Consider the following 13493-nt stretch of genomic DNA (forward strand, 5'->3'; position numbering starts at 1 on the left):
TTGGTACATCAGGGAACAGGACAGAGGCATGTGGGGCTCTGAGTTCCTGGGGTTCCTGGGGCACTAAGACTAGTTTGAAGCCTGTCTTTGCATGCACTTAGAGGAGCCCAGCTGCCCAGGAGCCTGTGAGCATCTTGGAATGCAAAACGTGGGACCTAAAGCCCCTCAGAGACCAGCTAGTTTATTTCCTAATAGCATATGGCCCAGAGAGGGGCATGGGCTTGCCCAAGGTCACACAGCCAGCCAGTACTGGAGTTGGGCCCCCAGAGCCTTTGTAAACTAGATATTAGTTCTTACACCTCTGCCAAGAAGTTGGCCTTTTCCTATCTTGATTTTTTTTTTTTTAATGAATTTTTTTATTGCCTTTTGGAATTTGCTTTCTTTTTTTTATTTTTATTTTTTTATTTTTTTTAAATTTTTTTACAGAGGCAGAGATAGACAGGGACAGACAGACAGGAACAGAGAGAGATGAGAAGCATCAACCATCAGTTTCTCGTTGCGCGTTGCGACTTCTTAGTTGTTCATTGATTGCTTTCTCACATGTGCCTTGACCGCGGGCCTTCAGCAGACCGAGTAACCCCCTGCTGGAGCCAGCGATCTTGGGTCCAAGCTGGCGAGCTCTTTGCTCAAGCCAGATGAGCCCGCGCACGACCTCGGGGTCTCGAACCTGGGTATTTCCGCATCCCAGTCCGACGCTCTATCCACTGCGCCACCGCCTGGTCAGGCTCCTATCTTGATTTTGCTTGGAGATAATCAGCTGGCCAGGTATTTAAACCTGGAGGAATACACAAAGAAAGTGTGACTCTGTGACTTCTCACTTTTTAAAACCCTCAGTGGTTTTTTGCTTTTAGGTAAAGACAAAGCCCTAACTATATCCCAGAGGCCCTTCAGGTGGGCCCTCTGGAATGTGTCACAGTCCTGTCTCAAGGCCTTTGCACATACTGTCCTATCTGACTAGATCATCTTCCCCAACTTAATCTACTTAGTACCTACTTTGAGTTCTCAGTTCAAAGCCCACTTTCTGTGGAAAGTACTCTGATGCTGCCAGGCTGGGTGGGCCTTTGAGTGCCTTCCCTGCTCTCTTGGCAGTGGGGCTGTTTCCTTCATTTGTCTGCTTATTGACAGTTTGCGTCCTCTGGGCTGAGCACTCCATGAGGGCAGGGGCTGCTCTCATTCCTGCTGTGCACACAGCTGGTGTTCAGTAAGTGACCTCATCACCCCCTCTCCTCCCCCAGGCCTGCGCTTCCTCCCACTCTCTGTGCTCCAACCTCAGCAGCACCTGGAGCCTGAGTGAATTCCCCTCCTTGTTGGGGGGCCCAGAAGCAGCTGAGGAGTCCACTGTCATGGGGGGATCTGAGCCTCACACCTCGGTAAGACACCTGCCCACGTGAATAAGGGGATATTGAGAGCATTCACATAATTACTAACATGTTGGGTGCTCTCCAGTTTGCTGACAGGTCTATTTCACGTAGGAGGAAATTGAGACCCACAAAGGCCAAGTGCCTTATTTACGCTCACCCAGAGTAGGCTCTGTGCTGGGCCTGGGTGCCGGGAGACCCTGGGGCCACTCATGTGTAATCTTGTAGAGCCCACTCCTCATTCTGAGCCCCGGTTCTCATCTGGCACAAACTTAGGTGCATTGAGTTGTGGGAAGGTGCGGTGGGGGTGACCGAGGCCCTGTTGTTGTGTTGCAGGAGGAGGCCACAGACAGTGAGAAGGAAATCAACCGGCTGTCCATCCTGCCCTTCCCGCCCAGCGCAGGCTCCATCCTCCGCCGGCAGCGGGAGGAGGACCCTGCACCTGCTAAGAGGTAAACAGACTGGGGAGAGAGCGGCAGAGGGCCAGGCACCTCCCAGGAGCCCTAATGCCAGAGTCAGCTCTAGGCAGTCACCTTCCTTTACTGCCATAAGTGGCTAGAGCACTGGAAACCCAGGACCTGAGAGTCATAGGCATGACTAAAGTCAGAGGTGAAGAAAGGGCAGGCTGTGCTTAGCACCAGGCAAGCACCTGGCAATAGAAGTTGAGCCTCAAAGTTCCTCAAGCCATGAGGTAGCCTGGCTGGTGTGGGAGTAGGGCATGCAGAGAATGTTTCAACGTATCAGGGGCCTCAGGCAAGAAAGCTGGCTCCAGGTTTGGTCATCTGCAGTCAATGGGGTCAGAAAAAAACCAAGCCATCTCCATTGGTGGTGAGACCAAAGGCGGGGAAGATCTACTTCCCTCCTGGTGTACATCCCAGTCACGGGCTTGATAGGATGAGCAAATCTGCATTGAATGGGGTGCGTGATGAAGGGATTATGGTCTGGTGTGGGAGGCAGGCCCAGGAACCACACGTGACAAGATAGAGAGTGAGGCTGAGATGAAGGGTGAGAGGTCAAGGGAGGCTTCCTGGAGGGGTGGCATTAAAGGACAGGCCAGGGCATTCTAGGTGGAAGGCCATGGGGCTGTGGTCAGGATGTTAATGTCTTGCCCTGTGAATTTAGGGGAGCTGTGTGGCATGAGTGCCCTGTGCCTGGGACCCCCAGCTTGGGTCTAGCCTGCATTTGCTTGGGGGTTACACAGACTTTTGGTAGCATGGGGGCAGGAGGGAGTGGGGCAGATGCCCACTGAACCTCAGCTCCTACTCTTCCCTGCCTTCTCTCTGCTCAGGTCCTTCAGCAGCATGTCAGATATCACAGGTAAGGGCCCTCAGGAATCCCATGGGAGGGCCCATCTGGGGGGGCAGTTTTTTAGCTCACCTGAGGCCCATGCTGCCTGCTCTGTCCTTGGCCTGTGTCCCCCTTCTGCAGGCCCCGCTGTGCCCTGGCCAGGCAGGAAGGCTCTGCTTAGGAGGCCTCTGGGGGAGTTGGTTTATCCTGAGCTTAGTCCTGGTTCCGAGTGTGCTGTGTAGGGCTTCTCCTCCATTCTGGCCCACCCTTTACCCTCTTCTAGGAAACTGAAGGGTCATCCTGGCAGGCCCTGACCAGCTCTGAGCCCGGTGGGTCCAATGTGTTCTTGAGGCCTCAAACCTGGCAAGGCCCCAAGCCCCTGGGCCCTGAGTCATCCCTGGGCTCTGCCCAGTTTCTCAGTCTAGCACTCCTGAATCCCACTACTTCTTCCCAGGGAATGTGACACTTAAGCCCTGGTCTCCTGGCCTCTCCTCGTCCTCATCCTCCGACAGTGTGTGGCCTTTGGGAAAGCCAGATGGTCTTCTGGGCAGAGGCTGTGGTGTGGATCTCTTCAACAGGTATGGAAACCGTCTGGGGTGGTAGAGGTGAGGGTGTAGGCTCTCGGATTCCTGGAGCAGGGCAAGCGGGGCAAGGTGGGAGGGAGCAGCAGCTAAGCCTTTGCTTTATGCAACTGTCAGGCTTTTATTTTATATTAGTTTATGTTTTATTTTTTTTGAAAGAGAGAGGAAAGGAGAGAGAGAGGGAGAAAAAGAGAGAGAAGCATCAGCTCATTCCACTTAGTTGTGCCATTTATTGTTTCTCATGTGCCCTGACTGGAGCTTAAACTGGTGACTTCAGGACTGAGCTGGTGCCCTTAGAGTTGAGTGCTGACTGGGGCTTGAACCAACAACCTTGGGGTTGTGCTGACACCCTTGGAATTGAGCTGGCAACTCCAGGCTCAAGCTGGTGACCCTGGGATTGAGCTGGTGACCTCAGTGCTTGGGGGCATTACTCTATCAGTTGCACCGCTAGTCAGGGTTCAACTGTCAGGTTTTTAGACACAGGCTGACATTGGGTTCAAATCTTGTCACCACCATTTATTGTTTGTGTGACTGGTGACTTTACCTCTTTGGACCTCAGTTTCCACATTGGCTAAAGGGGATAGTCATCTATTCCTTCTGTATGTGGGTATTTTGAAATTTAGGACCTATATCAGTAAAGCACCTAGCTTTTCTAGGCACATAGTAGGTGCTTAGTAAATGATAGTTGTTACAAACACCAGCACTCTGCCTGTTCTACCTAGCTCTGACCTCACACAAGTTCCGCCCAGCAAAGAAGCTTCGTGCTGTGGGTGGGGTGGGGCCTCCTCAGGAACCTTGGCCGCTGGGCTGGCCACAAAACCCATGACAGGGGTCATGAAACACATTGGCTCAGAGTGTGCTGGAGGCAGTGAGCTCTGTGTATTGGTCAATGAGTGGCCTCCCTGGCCAGGCTTTAGAGCGGACCTCGGGGGCAGAGATAGAGAAGGCCTGGCTGAGAATGTGGCCTTTGAACTCAGCCTTAGAGAGAGAACAGGTAGGGAGGCAGCTGGATGACTGGAAGAGGGAGAGAGCAGAGGCTCTTTAGGCGGGGCTTAGAGTTTGACCTTGACTGGAGCACGGGGTGGGGCGAGGGAAAGCTGAGCCATAGCAGGCCTTGTGAGTCAGGCTGGAAAAGTGTGGCCTTTGGCGGTGCACTCTGGGAAGCCTGCTAGGGTTTAGCTATTACTAATTGTAGGCCAGCTGCTGGTTGCTTTATAGCATTCTCTCTGTCCTGGGAGGTAAGCATTATTGTGATCACCCCTATATTATAGAGGAAGAAACTGAGATTCAGAGAGGTAAAGCAGCTTGCCCGAGATTACGCAGCTGGGAAGTGCCCTGGCCAAAGTCCACAGTGATCTTCGGTTTTGGAAAGGGCGTAGGAAGTGCTGATGTCAGAGCTGGAAAGTGGGGATGCTAGATACAGAGAACAGGTCACCAGGAAATCAGGGCAGAGCAGAACCAGGAGCCTCCAACCTCCTGGAAGCAGCTTGGCCAGGCCCAAGTCTAGGGCCCTGCCCCCACCCTCACTCCCCCCGCCCCTCCCGCGGCAGTGGGCCCAGTGTGACATTGTTTCTCCCTGTGCAGGACGTGCTTGGGGGGAAGGGGTGGAGACACCTCCCTTCCTGCCTGACTTGGCCCTTCCTCCCTCCAGCTCAGGCCTGCAAAAGGGGTCTTGGCTGTAGTCCAGGGGGCGCCGGGATGTGGCAGAGGGAGCAGGAGCCATATGACAATGGGGCCACCTCTGCTGCCCATGCTGTCCCTAGGAAGGAGGGAGATGGAGACCAGGGATTGGGGGGAGGCAGGGGTGGTGGATGGAGAGGGAAAGGGGCAGGTGGCAGGCAGTGAGGGAGGTGAGGCACCAGTGCATGTGTCCTGGGGCAGTGTGACAGCACACTGAGGAAGACAGACTTTGTTAGCTGAAATCTTGGCTCTCTGTGGAATCTTAATTTTCCAGTACCTCGGTTTCTTGCTCTGTAAAATGGGGTCACAATTGTGCCTGTCCCCTTGGGTTGTTGTGGGAGTTCCAGTATTCCTATTAGAGGGCTTAGCCCTGTGCTTGGCTCAGAGCGAGCAGCAATGTTAGCCCTTAGCTAATATTATTGTTACCCTTGTTGCTTATTTCTCAAGAGTGGCCTTCAAGACTGGCGTTTTTAGCTCCATTATACAGATAAGCAAAATGAGGCTCAGAGTATCAGGAATTTGTCCTAAGGCCACTTTATTGTGGAGGTGGGAACTCCACAGTGCCTCCCTTCAATCTAAGTTACTTCTGTAATCTCACACTTGTGTTCAGTATTCACCACATCCTAGGTATTTTCAGCTCTCATCTCCCCTGCGGTCCTGGGGCCAGAAGAGGTGGGCAGTGGGGGTGCTGGGGCAGGCAGAGCGATGGACAGATGGACGGGCTGGGAGACAGGTAGGTGCTGAGTGGGAGGGGCGGGAGAGGGAGAGCACCATGTGCTGTCCCTGGCCAGGACCTGCCCCTGCCCTTACTTGTTCAGAGACTGAGGATCTCTGGCAGCTTCTGTCCTTGCACAGGGTGTCAACAGGTCATTGCCTGACTCTACTACCCACCAGCTGTGTAACTCTTGTCAAGTTATAACTTTCCCATGCCTCAGTTTCCCTCTTCTCTAACACAATGGGAATAATAGATGTCTCCCATAGGGTTGTTGGGAGGATTAAATGAAGTAATTTGTGTGCCTTGCTCAAGTCTCTGCATCCTAGGTCCCTGACCTGGAACAAAGTAGTTATGTACACTGCCTAGAGACTTTCCCACAGTGCCCTGGGGCGGGGAAGGGGGCGCTCATCAAGGTCCATTACTTGGTTCATTACTGCTTGCAGCTGGTAGAGTGAAGGAGTGGCCCCAATGCCTCTGTTTCCCTATGACCTGACCTCCTGACCTGATACTGGGGGAGCCCTCATCTGATGGTCAGGTTACCCTATCCTTCACACAGCCCACAGGCAGGGTTGGGGGTCAGCCAGATTGTGTTGCTGGAGACCCCGGAGTCCCAGGAGGTTGGAGCAGGTAGCCCTGCCCCACACCGCGTTCCTCTGTCCCCTGTGTCCTGCTTGTCTGCTGAGGCCTGGGACTGAGAGTGACTTGATCTACATCCTGCCCTTAGCGAGCCCCCAGGTGCTGAGAGCTGGCAGCCAGGGGCTGTGCAGGCTCAGAGAAATTACTTGGTATCTTGGCGGGGTGGGCAGGGAGATCTTGAAGGAGAGGATGCCCGAGCTGTGTCTTCAGGAAGCAGCAGGCATTGGCAATTAGAGTCTGGAAATCGGGTTGGAGAGTTCAGTTGCCCTGACAGTGGAATTGCAGGGAGGAGAGAGGTGTGCTTGGACAGGGGTGGAGGGCCTTGGTGCAGGCTGCTCGCTAGGTCTGGGGAAGTCGTGATAGTGATTCACCGTGGGTTTGAAACAGGTGAGGAGGCTGTGTGCCACGGAGGGGTGACTTGTCCCGACTCAGACATGGTAACACTGACTGGCCTTTTAATTCTTACCAGACACTATTCTAAGAGCATCCCTTGTTTCAACTCACTGAATTGTATAGTAGGTAGATGCAGAGGGTGCTGCTGAGGACTGGTGGTTACACAGTTAGGCCATCTGGCCCCAGAGTACGGGCTGACGCTCTCCATGCCACATTTCTGAAACTCTTCTGTCTGTAACTGACAGTGACAGAAACCTTGTATGTATATGTGCCTGAAACACAAGGATCATGAGACAGCTGGATTTACTTGAAGGAAGACAGGCTTATATTTTCTATTACATTCCATTAAGAAACAATTTCACTTCCCAGTCAGGAGCCAGCCTACAGTTGGAAGACCCTGGAGCCCTCTGGTTCCCCCTCTACCTGCACTATCTTTAAATTCGTCCACCTTCACAAGCCAAGTGGGAGACAGGTGCCATCACTGTCTTGCTTTATGGATGTGGTGACTGAGAATGAGGCAGCCAGTTCACTTGCCCAAGTCTAGGGCACAGTTAACACTGGGATTTGGAGTTGGACTGTGTTGCTCCAGCCACAAGGCCATTGGGCAGCATAGCCAGGTCTGCAGAGGCCTTTCCACACCACCCTGATGCAGCCAGGACAGTCCCAGGGCTGGAGGACTCTGTCATGACAGCTCTGGTGCCTCCAGAACCCATGTCCAGCCTCAGCACCAGCCCCAGCACCGGCCCCAGCCCTAGCCCCTTGGGCTTGGCTCTCTGTTTTGACTGAGGGGGCAGGAGCCAACATGGTCTCCCTAGAGCCAAAGTTCTACCCTCTGCTTGAGTGCTGATTGGGTTAAGGTCCTTGTAGCCTTGCTCACCCCAGGTTGACAGCAGGGGGCAGTGTGGCTGTATGCTGCAGTTAGGTAGTGGGTGGACACCTGAGCTCTGCATAGGCCACCTCTTCAGCTGGGGCATACCCACTGATCCTGGCCTCTCTCTTCCCCAGTACTGGGGCGCGGGGGTCATGGAGTATACTTCTGGTCAGTTTTCTCTGAGCCTGGCCATAAGGAGCAGCAGAGCCCTGCCATGAAGACGATCTTGGTGACTCTGTCTTAACCATCAGTGGCTCCCACCGCCCATGAGAGGAAGACCAGATGCTGTGCCCTTTGTAGGCTGGCTACAGTTCGCCTTTTCCAGGGTCTGTTTCCCACAAAGTTACTTAAATAAGTTAATTAGGGCACGGAGCTTTGCCTAGTGTCTGGCTCATCGGAAGTACCCAGTAAGTGTTGGCTGTTATTATTGTCATTATTAAAATTTTCCATAGTTCTGAATTCTGGCTCTATACCTTTGCTTATGCCCACCCTCCAGCCTGGAGCACCGTCTCCTCTCTGCCTGTTACTGAGGTGGTTCTGTTCTTCACCATGGTGCCGCCCAGCAGCTGCTTCCCCTGGGAAGCCACGCCCCTTTGTGCTCCACTGCTGGCAGTAACCATCTTTGCTCTGTGTTGTTCTAATGGTGACCTTCCTTCCTAGACTGTGAGCATAACGAGCTTTTATTAGTCATGTATATGTGCCAAACACTGGGTTTGGTGTTGGGGATCCAGAGCTGAACACTAGAGCAGGCAGGTTCTGAGGGCGTTTCTTCTAATGAAGTAAACAAAAGGCAACATACCAGGTGCAGGTACAGAGTTTCTGCAGGAAGCTGCACCTCGCCTCTTGTAGGGGTCTGAGAGGGGGAGGTCGTTTTTGACCTGAGCCCTGAAGGATGAGTAGAATTTTCTAGGTGGAGAAGAGGGCGAAGTACCTTCCAGGCAGTGGCACAGCAGGTGTAATGGACCGCGGGTGGGAGTCATGGCCTATTGGGAGATAGCAGTGGTTTTCTAAGAATGTTGAACTGAATCAAAATGCTGCCTGAATTCTACTTCCCACCTCCCTCGCCTCTTCTCAGGTCTTTGGCCATCCAAGTGTCTGGCCGGAGTCCCCCGGGGGGACCTGAACCCCAGGATAGAAGTCCAGATGGCCTGCCGTTCCTTGGGGATAGCTGGTCTGGGACCGTAGTGCGAAGGGTGCTCTCTGGGCCAGGGTCTGCCAAAGTGGAATCAAGAGAGGTGAGTCTCCTCCCCTCTCCCGGGCTGGGAGTGGAGTGGATTTAGTGCTTTAACCAGGACTGGATTGGTGGGCCTAGATCATTGGGCGGAGTTTCTGATTGGCGGAGTTTCTGGGGATTAGCGAAAGAGGAGGCAGGCTCACTGATTAGCGGCTAGTTGCCCGCCTCAGCCAGCATTAAGTGAAATCTGATTGGGCAAGGACTGGAAGGTGGGGCAGAATGACAACACCTTGACAAATCCCCGAGATATATATATATATATATATATATATATATATATATATATATATATATATATATATATATATATTTATTTATTTTTTTTTACAGAGACAGAGAGGGAGTCAGAGAGAGGGATAGACAGGGACGGAGAGATGAGAAGCATCAATCATTAGTTTTTCTTTGCGCATTGCAACATTCAATTGTTCATTGATTGCATTCTCATATGTGCCTTGACCATGGGCCTTCAGCAGACCGAGTAACCCCTTGCTCGAGCCAGCGACCTTGGGCTCAAGCTGGTGAGCTTTTGCTCAAACCAGATGAGGACTCGCTCAGGCTGGAGACCTTGGGGTCTCGAACCTGGGTCTTCCACATCCCAGTCCGACGCTCTATCCACTGCGCCACCGCCCGGTCAGGCCAAATCCCCGATTTTAAATGTGGGAAAGACCTGGCTGCTGGGTGGAGTCCTGTTGAAGGGAGCTGAGTCTGACTGCCCTCTAAGGTGGAGGCAGTGATGGGATTCAAGTAATTTATCAACCGGTTTTCTTCCCTAATGACCATTTTAAGTATAAAAAAAGATATACTGAAAGGTATTTATTATTTCATGCATTTAATACTTAAATAAGAACAATAAAAGAGGTACACAAAACTAGATTATGTTATAAGAAAGTTTTAAAATATTAATGAAAAAATGTTAAATAATACCTGACAAAAAAACAATATAAGTTGTCACTCCCTGGTTGTTTGGCACTTTTTCTATTTACATTATATGTTTGTTTACTGAAGTAACAAACGTGAGGAAATTAAAATGTAGTATTTCATCAAAGGTATAATGAGTTTTATGAAGTGAATAAATAAATAAATATTACAAGCATAGTTCCGTCAAATTTTTTTCACCTATGGACGGAATGAACATTATTGCAGGCACTTAGAATACGCTGTTGTGCAGATGAACGTTAAAAAAGTGTAAGGAATGTAAATTTGTGATTTCCACATTGGGCGGCTGCCGGGGCACCCACTTAGAGAGAACCCTGACTACAAGTACCATTTTAACAACCAGTTCTTCCAACTCAACAAAAAATTAGGTATCAGTTTTGTTGAATCGGTGCGAACTGGCCGAATCCCATCCCTGGGGGGAGGCCTGAATAGTGAGACATGGTCAGCCTCGCATTCAGCCTTCCTCCAGAGCCAGGGCTATCCTCCCTTTGGAAGCTGACCTTCCTCCCTCCCTGCCTGGGTTTTCTCCCAGCCAAAGGCAGAGGCTGCTGGTCTGGAGGGGGCAGGCCTGGAAGGTGAAGCCCAGCAGAGAACCTTGCCCTGGAACCAAGCATCCACACTCCCCTTCCTGCTGGACCCTAAGGGTAAGTCTGGCCTGTGGGGAAGGACTGGGAACTCACCACTTCTAGAAGGTAAGAGCCAAGGGCCCAAGAGAGGGTTCATCCAGCCCATGGAGGTGGGACAGCTGCAGCTTGAGAGGGAGATGCTCTATCTCCTGACTCTTGGTAGTGCCCTTCCTTTCTGTGTCACTGCCTCATGCTAGTATCTGATTTTGTGCCCTTCCTCTGTCCTCATAAGCGGCTGATAGTGAAAGGAGTCCAGACACCTGGGTTCAAGCCCTACTTCTGTCCCTAGTGGGCTTGGTGGCCTTGGGCAAGCCCTGTTCTGTCTGGCTCTCAGACTTATACTTTAAGAAGAGGAAGGTGTGGTCCTGGCAGCTTAGGCTTCTGAGATGGCCACATCTGATCCCTGACTTCATTGTCCTCTTTTTCTCCCTGCTGCTCCTTGCCCTGTCCATGCCCAGCTTGCCAGTCCTTCCATGAGGCCCTAGATGCCTGGGTGAAGGGGCTGGGTGCCGAACCCTTCTACATTCGAGCCAACCTCAGTTTGCCTGAGCGGGCAGACCCCCATGCCCTGTGTGTGAAAGCCCAAGAGATCCTACGGCTGGTGGACCCGGCGTACAAACGGCGGCAGGAGTGGTTCTGCACACGGGTTGACCCCCTCACGCTGCGGGACCTGGACCGGGGCACAGTGCCCAATTATCAGAGGTGACCCAGAGCTAGAGGCCTGGGAATGGGGTCTCATTGGGAGCCGGGATCAAGGTGGGGGCCTCTTCCTTCCTCTTCAGTCCCTTACCGTCCTTTGGGACAGAATGGGGGGGGTAGAGGAGAGGAGGTGAGGGGCGCCCTGTCTCCCTATAAACTTATGACATGACTTCTCCCCCCATTTCCCAGAGCCCAGCAGCTCCTGGAAGTTCAGGAGAAATGCCTGCCCTCCAGCCGGCACCGAGGGTCCCGCAGTAATGTAAGCCAGCTGGGTGAGGGTCTGGGGAGAGGGCCTGCCAAGGGTGGGTCCTAAAGGCCAGGCTTCATTCTCTGGGGGAGGAGAGGAGAGAGACCCCCCCATCTTGCACCCTCCCTTGTACTTGGCTGATCATCTGTGTCCCAGCAAGTAGAACAGGAGGGCTCACATCCAGGGTTGTTTGGAGACTGAACGAGGTAAGAGTGTGCCTAGTGCTCAGGAGCATGCCTGGCGAACGGGAAGCAGGTCTCTGGATTAAGACTGGGCTGTGTGACCGCCCCCTGTACACCTGGGTAAAATGAGGCTCAGAGAGGCTCACAGGACTAGAGGGGGCTGAGAGCTCAGGCTCTGGAACGAGACTGGCTGGATCTGAATCCCAGCTCTGCCACTTATCAGCCGTGCAGTCTTAGACAACCACCCTGGAAGCTCTGTATCCTCATCTGTGAAATGGGGAGTAACACTTCCTGCTTGGCCCCCTGGCACAGAAGGCTTCAGAAGTTCATGCACATGCAGGTCTAGTTAGTGTTTGTCACATTTCAGGCATTCGATACCTGTTAGCTATTGGTATAATTAATGCTTTCGTTATTGGTTTCATTTACCTTCCTCCCCAAGGCCGCATTGCTAATTCTTGGGAAGAGACCCCAAAGTTTGTCTCTTCTGTGGCCTTAGGTTTCTCTGGTCTCTGGGCCTCAGTTTGCCAATCTGTAAAATGGGAGTGGGTAGACCTAAAGCTCCTTCAGCTTTAACTGGTTGACAGGCTCGCTTCTTTGGGGCCATAGGAATGTGAGGACAGGAGAAGGCCCGGTAGGAAGGGGCTTTTCTGTGGTGCCTGGACAGCAGTGGCAAGGGGCCCCCTCTGCCTGGGGTTCCATTTACTCTCTTCTTTCCCCAAAGGTGGAATAGAGCAGAGCTCACAGGTGCCCCTCTTTCCCTCTGCCCTCCCCAGCTGAAGAAGCGAGCACTGGACCAGCTGCGGCTAGTGAAGCCCAAGCATGTTGGGAGCCCTGCAGGGGATGCCACGGAGCAGCTGCTGCTGGAACCCTGCTCAGGTGAGTGCACAGGTGTGAAGGTGCAGCCTGGGCTGCACATGGAGTCCAGGAATGTCCTTTGGATCCAGGAAGGACCTCTGGATGTCCTTTGGCCTGGAAGGGCCTGTTGTGAGGGTTCCAGTGGGACGGAGCCCATGCCAGGGGCCTGACAGACAAGGCTGCCCTTGGTGGGAGGTGGGCCTGCAGGTTTGAGGGAGCTGGTCAGTGGGGGAGATGCATGTGTCCAAGTATGTTCAGGGTCTCTATAAGTATGGGGCACGCCTGAGCTTGGGCCTGTTCTTGTCTGGTAGAGGATGTGTAGCTGCACTGTGAGGACCCCAGAATGGGTTCCTGGAGGCAGTAGGGTGAGGCTTTGGGTCACATCAGGGATAAGGGACTAGGAGAGCTCAGATGAGGGGGTAGCAATTCTGAAGGGCAAGGAGGAGGAGGTGGTGAGAGAAGATATCCTGCAAGGGAGACTGTGTGAACTGGGGCTTTCAAAGATGAAGAAGAGTTTGTTCCAGGTTGAAGGCACAGCTTGAGCAAAGGCACAGCGGCATGGCTGTGCATGGTGTGTTTGAAGGACATTGAGTACAACAAATGGGTATCAAGTACCAGCTCTGTCATGCTCTGTGCTTGGTCCAGAGGACACAGTGGTCCCTCATCCCTTTGGAGCTTACTGCCTTTTGGGCAGAGAGGGAGGCAGATGTCCACTAGTGGACATAATTGCAAAGTGTGACACTTGCGGTGGAGGGGAACTGGGTGCCAGGGTGGGGCTGCAGCCTCCCCAGGGCATGGGAGGCCCTGTGATTGGAGGCAGCTGACGGGAGGTCTGCCCTCCTATGACAGGAGTAGAGTCTGTGATGGGGCACGAGGCTTGCTGCTGTCAGGCTCTGACAGAGCTGGTCACCACGTAAAAGATGTCACTGGTATATCGGAAGCAGAGGAGTTACAAGATCTGATTTTAGTTTTAAAACTTCTCTCTAGTCCTGGCAAGATGACTCGGTTGGACAAATGTCCTGACATGCCAGGGTTGTGCTGGGTTCGATCCCTGTTGTGGTGCAGGCAAATCGACCAATGAATGCATGAATGGTGGAGCAGCAAGTCCGTGTTTCTCTGTCTCTCTAAATCAGGGGTCCCCAAACTTTTTGCACAGGGGGCCAGTTCACTGTCCCTCAGACGGTTGGAGGGCT

General features: G+C 52.8%; 1 protein-coding gene across 2 annotated transcripts in view; it reads left to right on the top strand.

Annotated features, from left to right (window-relative positions):
• Positions 1 to 13493, top strand: part of CARD10 (caspase recruitment domain family member 10) — a 28375-nt gene that overhangs the window by 12230 nt on the left and 2652 nt on the right. For both annotated transcript variants that reach the window (XM_066258797.1, XM_066258807.1), the window contains exons 9-17: positions 1236 to 1370; positions 1695 to 1810; positions 2647 to 2675; positions 3100 to 3223; positions 8597 to 8756; positions 10224 to 10335; positions 10776 to 11019; positions 11206 to 11275; positions 12219 to 12321. In XM_066258797.1, the coding sequence (XP_066114894.1) occupies positions 1236 to 1370; positions 1695 to 1810; positions 2647 to 2675; positions 3100 to 3223; positions 8597 to 8756; positions 10224 to 10335; positions 10776 to 11019; positions 11206 to 11275; positions 12219 to 12321 (1093 nt within the window). The remainder of the gene's footprint in view (positions 1 to 1235; positions 1371 to 1694; positions 1811 to 2646; positions 2676 to 3099; positions 3224 to 8596; positions 8757 to 10223; positions 10336 to 10775; positions 11020 to 11205; positions 11276 to 12218; positions 12322 to 13493) is intronic.

Source organism: Saccopteryx bilineata, chromosome 1 (genome assembly GCF_036850765.1).
Source record: "Saccopteryx bilineata isolate mSacBil1 chromosome 1, mSacBil1_pri_phased_curated, whole genome shotgun sequence".
Lineage (NCBI taxonomy): Eukaryota > Metazoa > Chordata > Mammalia > Chiroptera > Emballonuridae > Saccopteryx > Saccopteryx bilineata.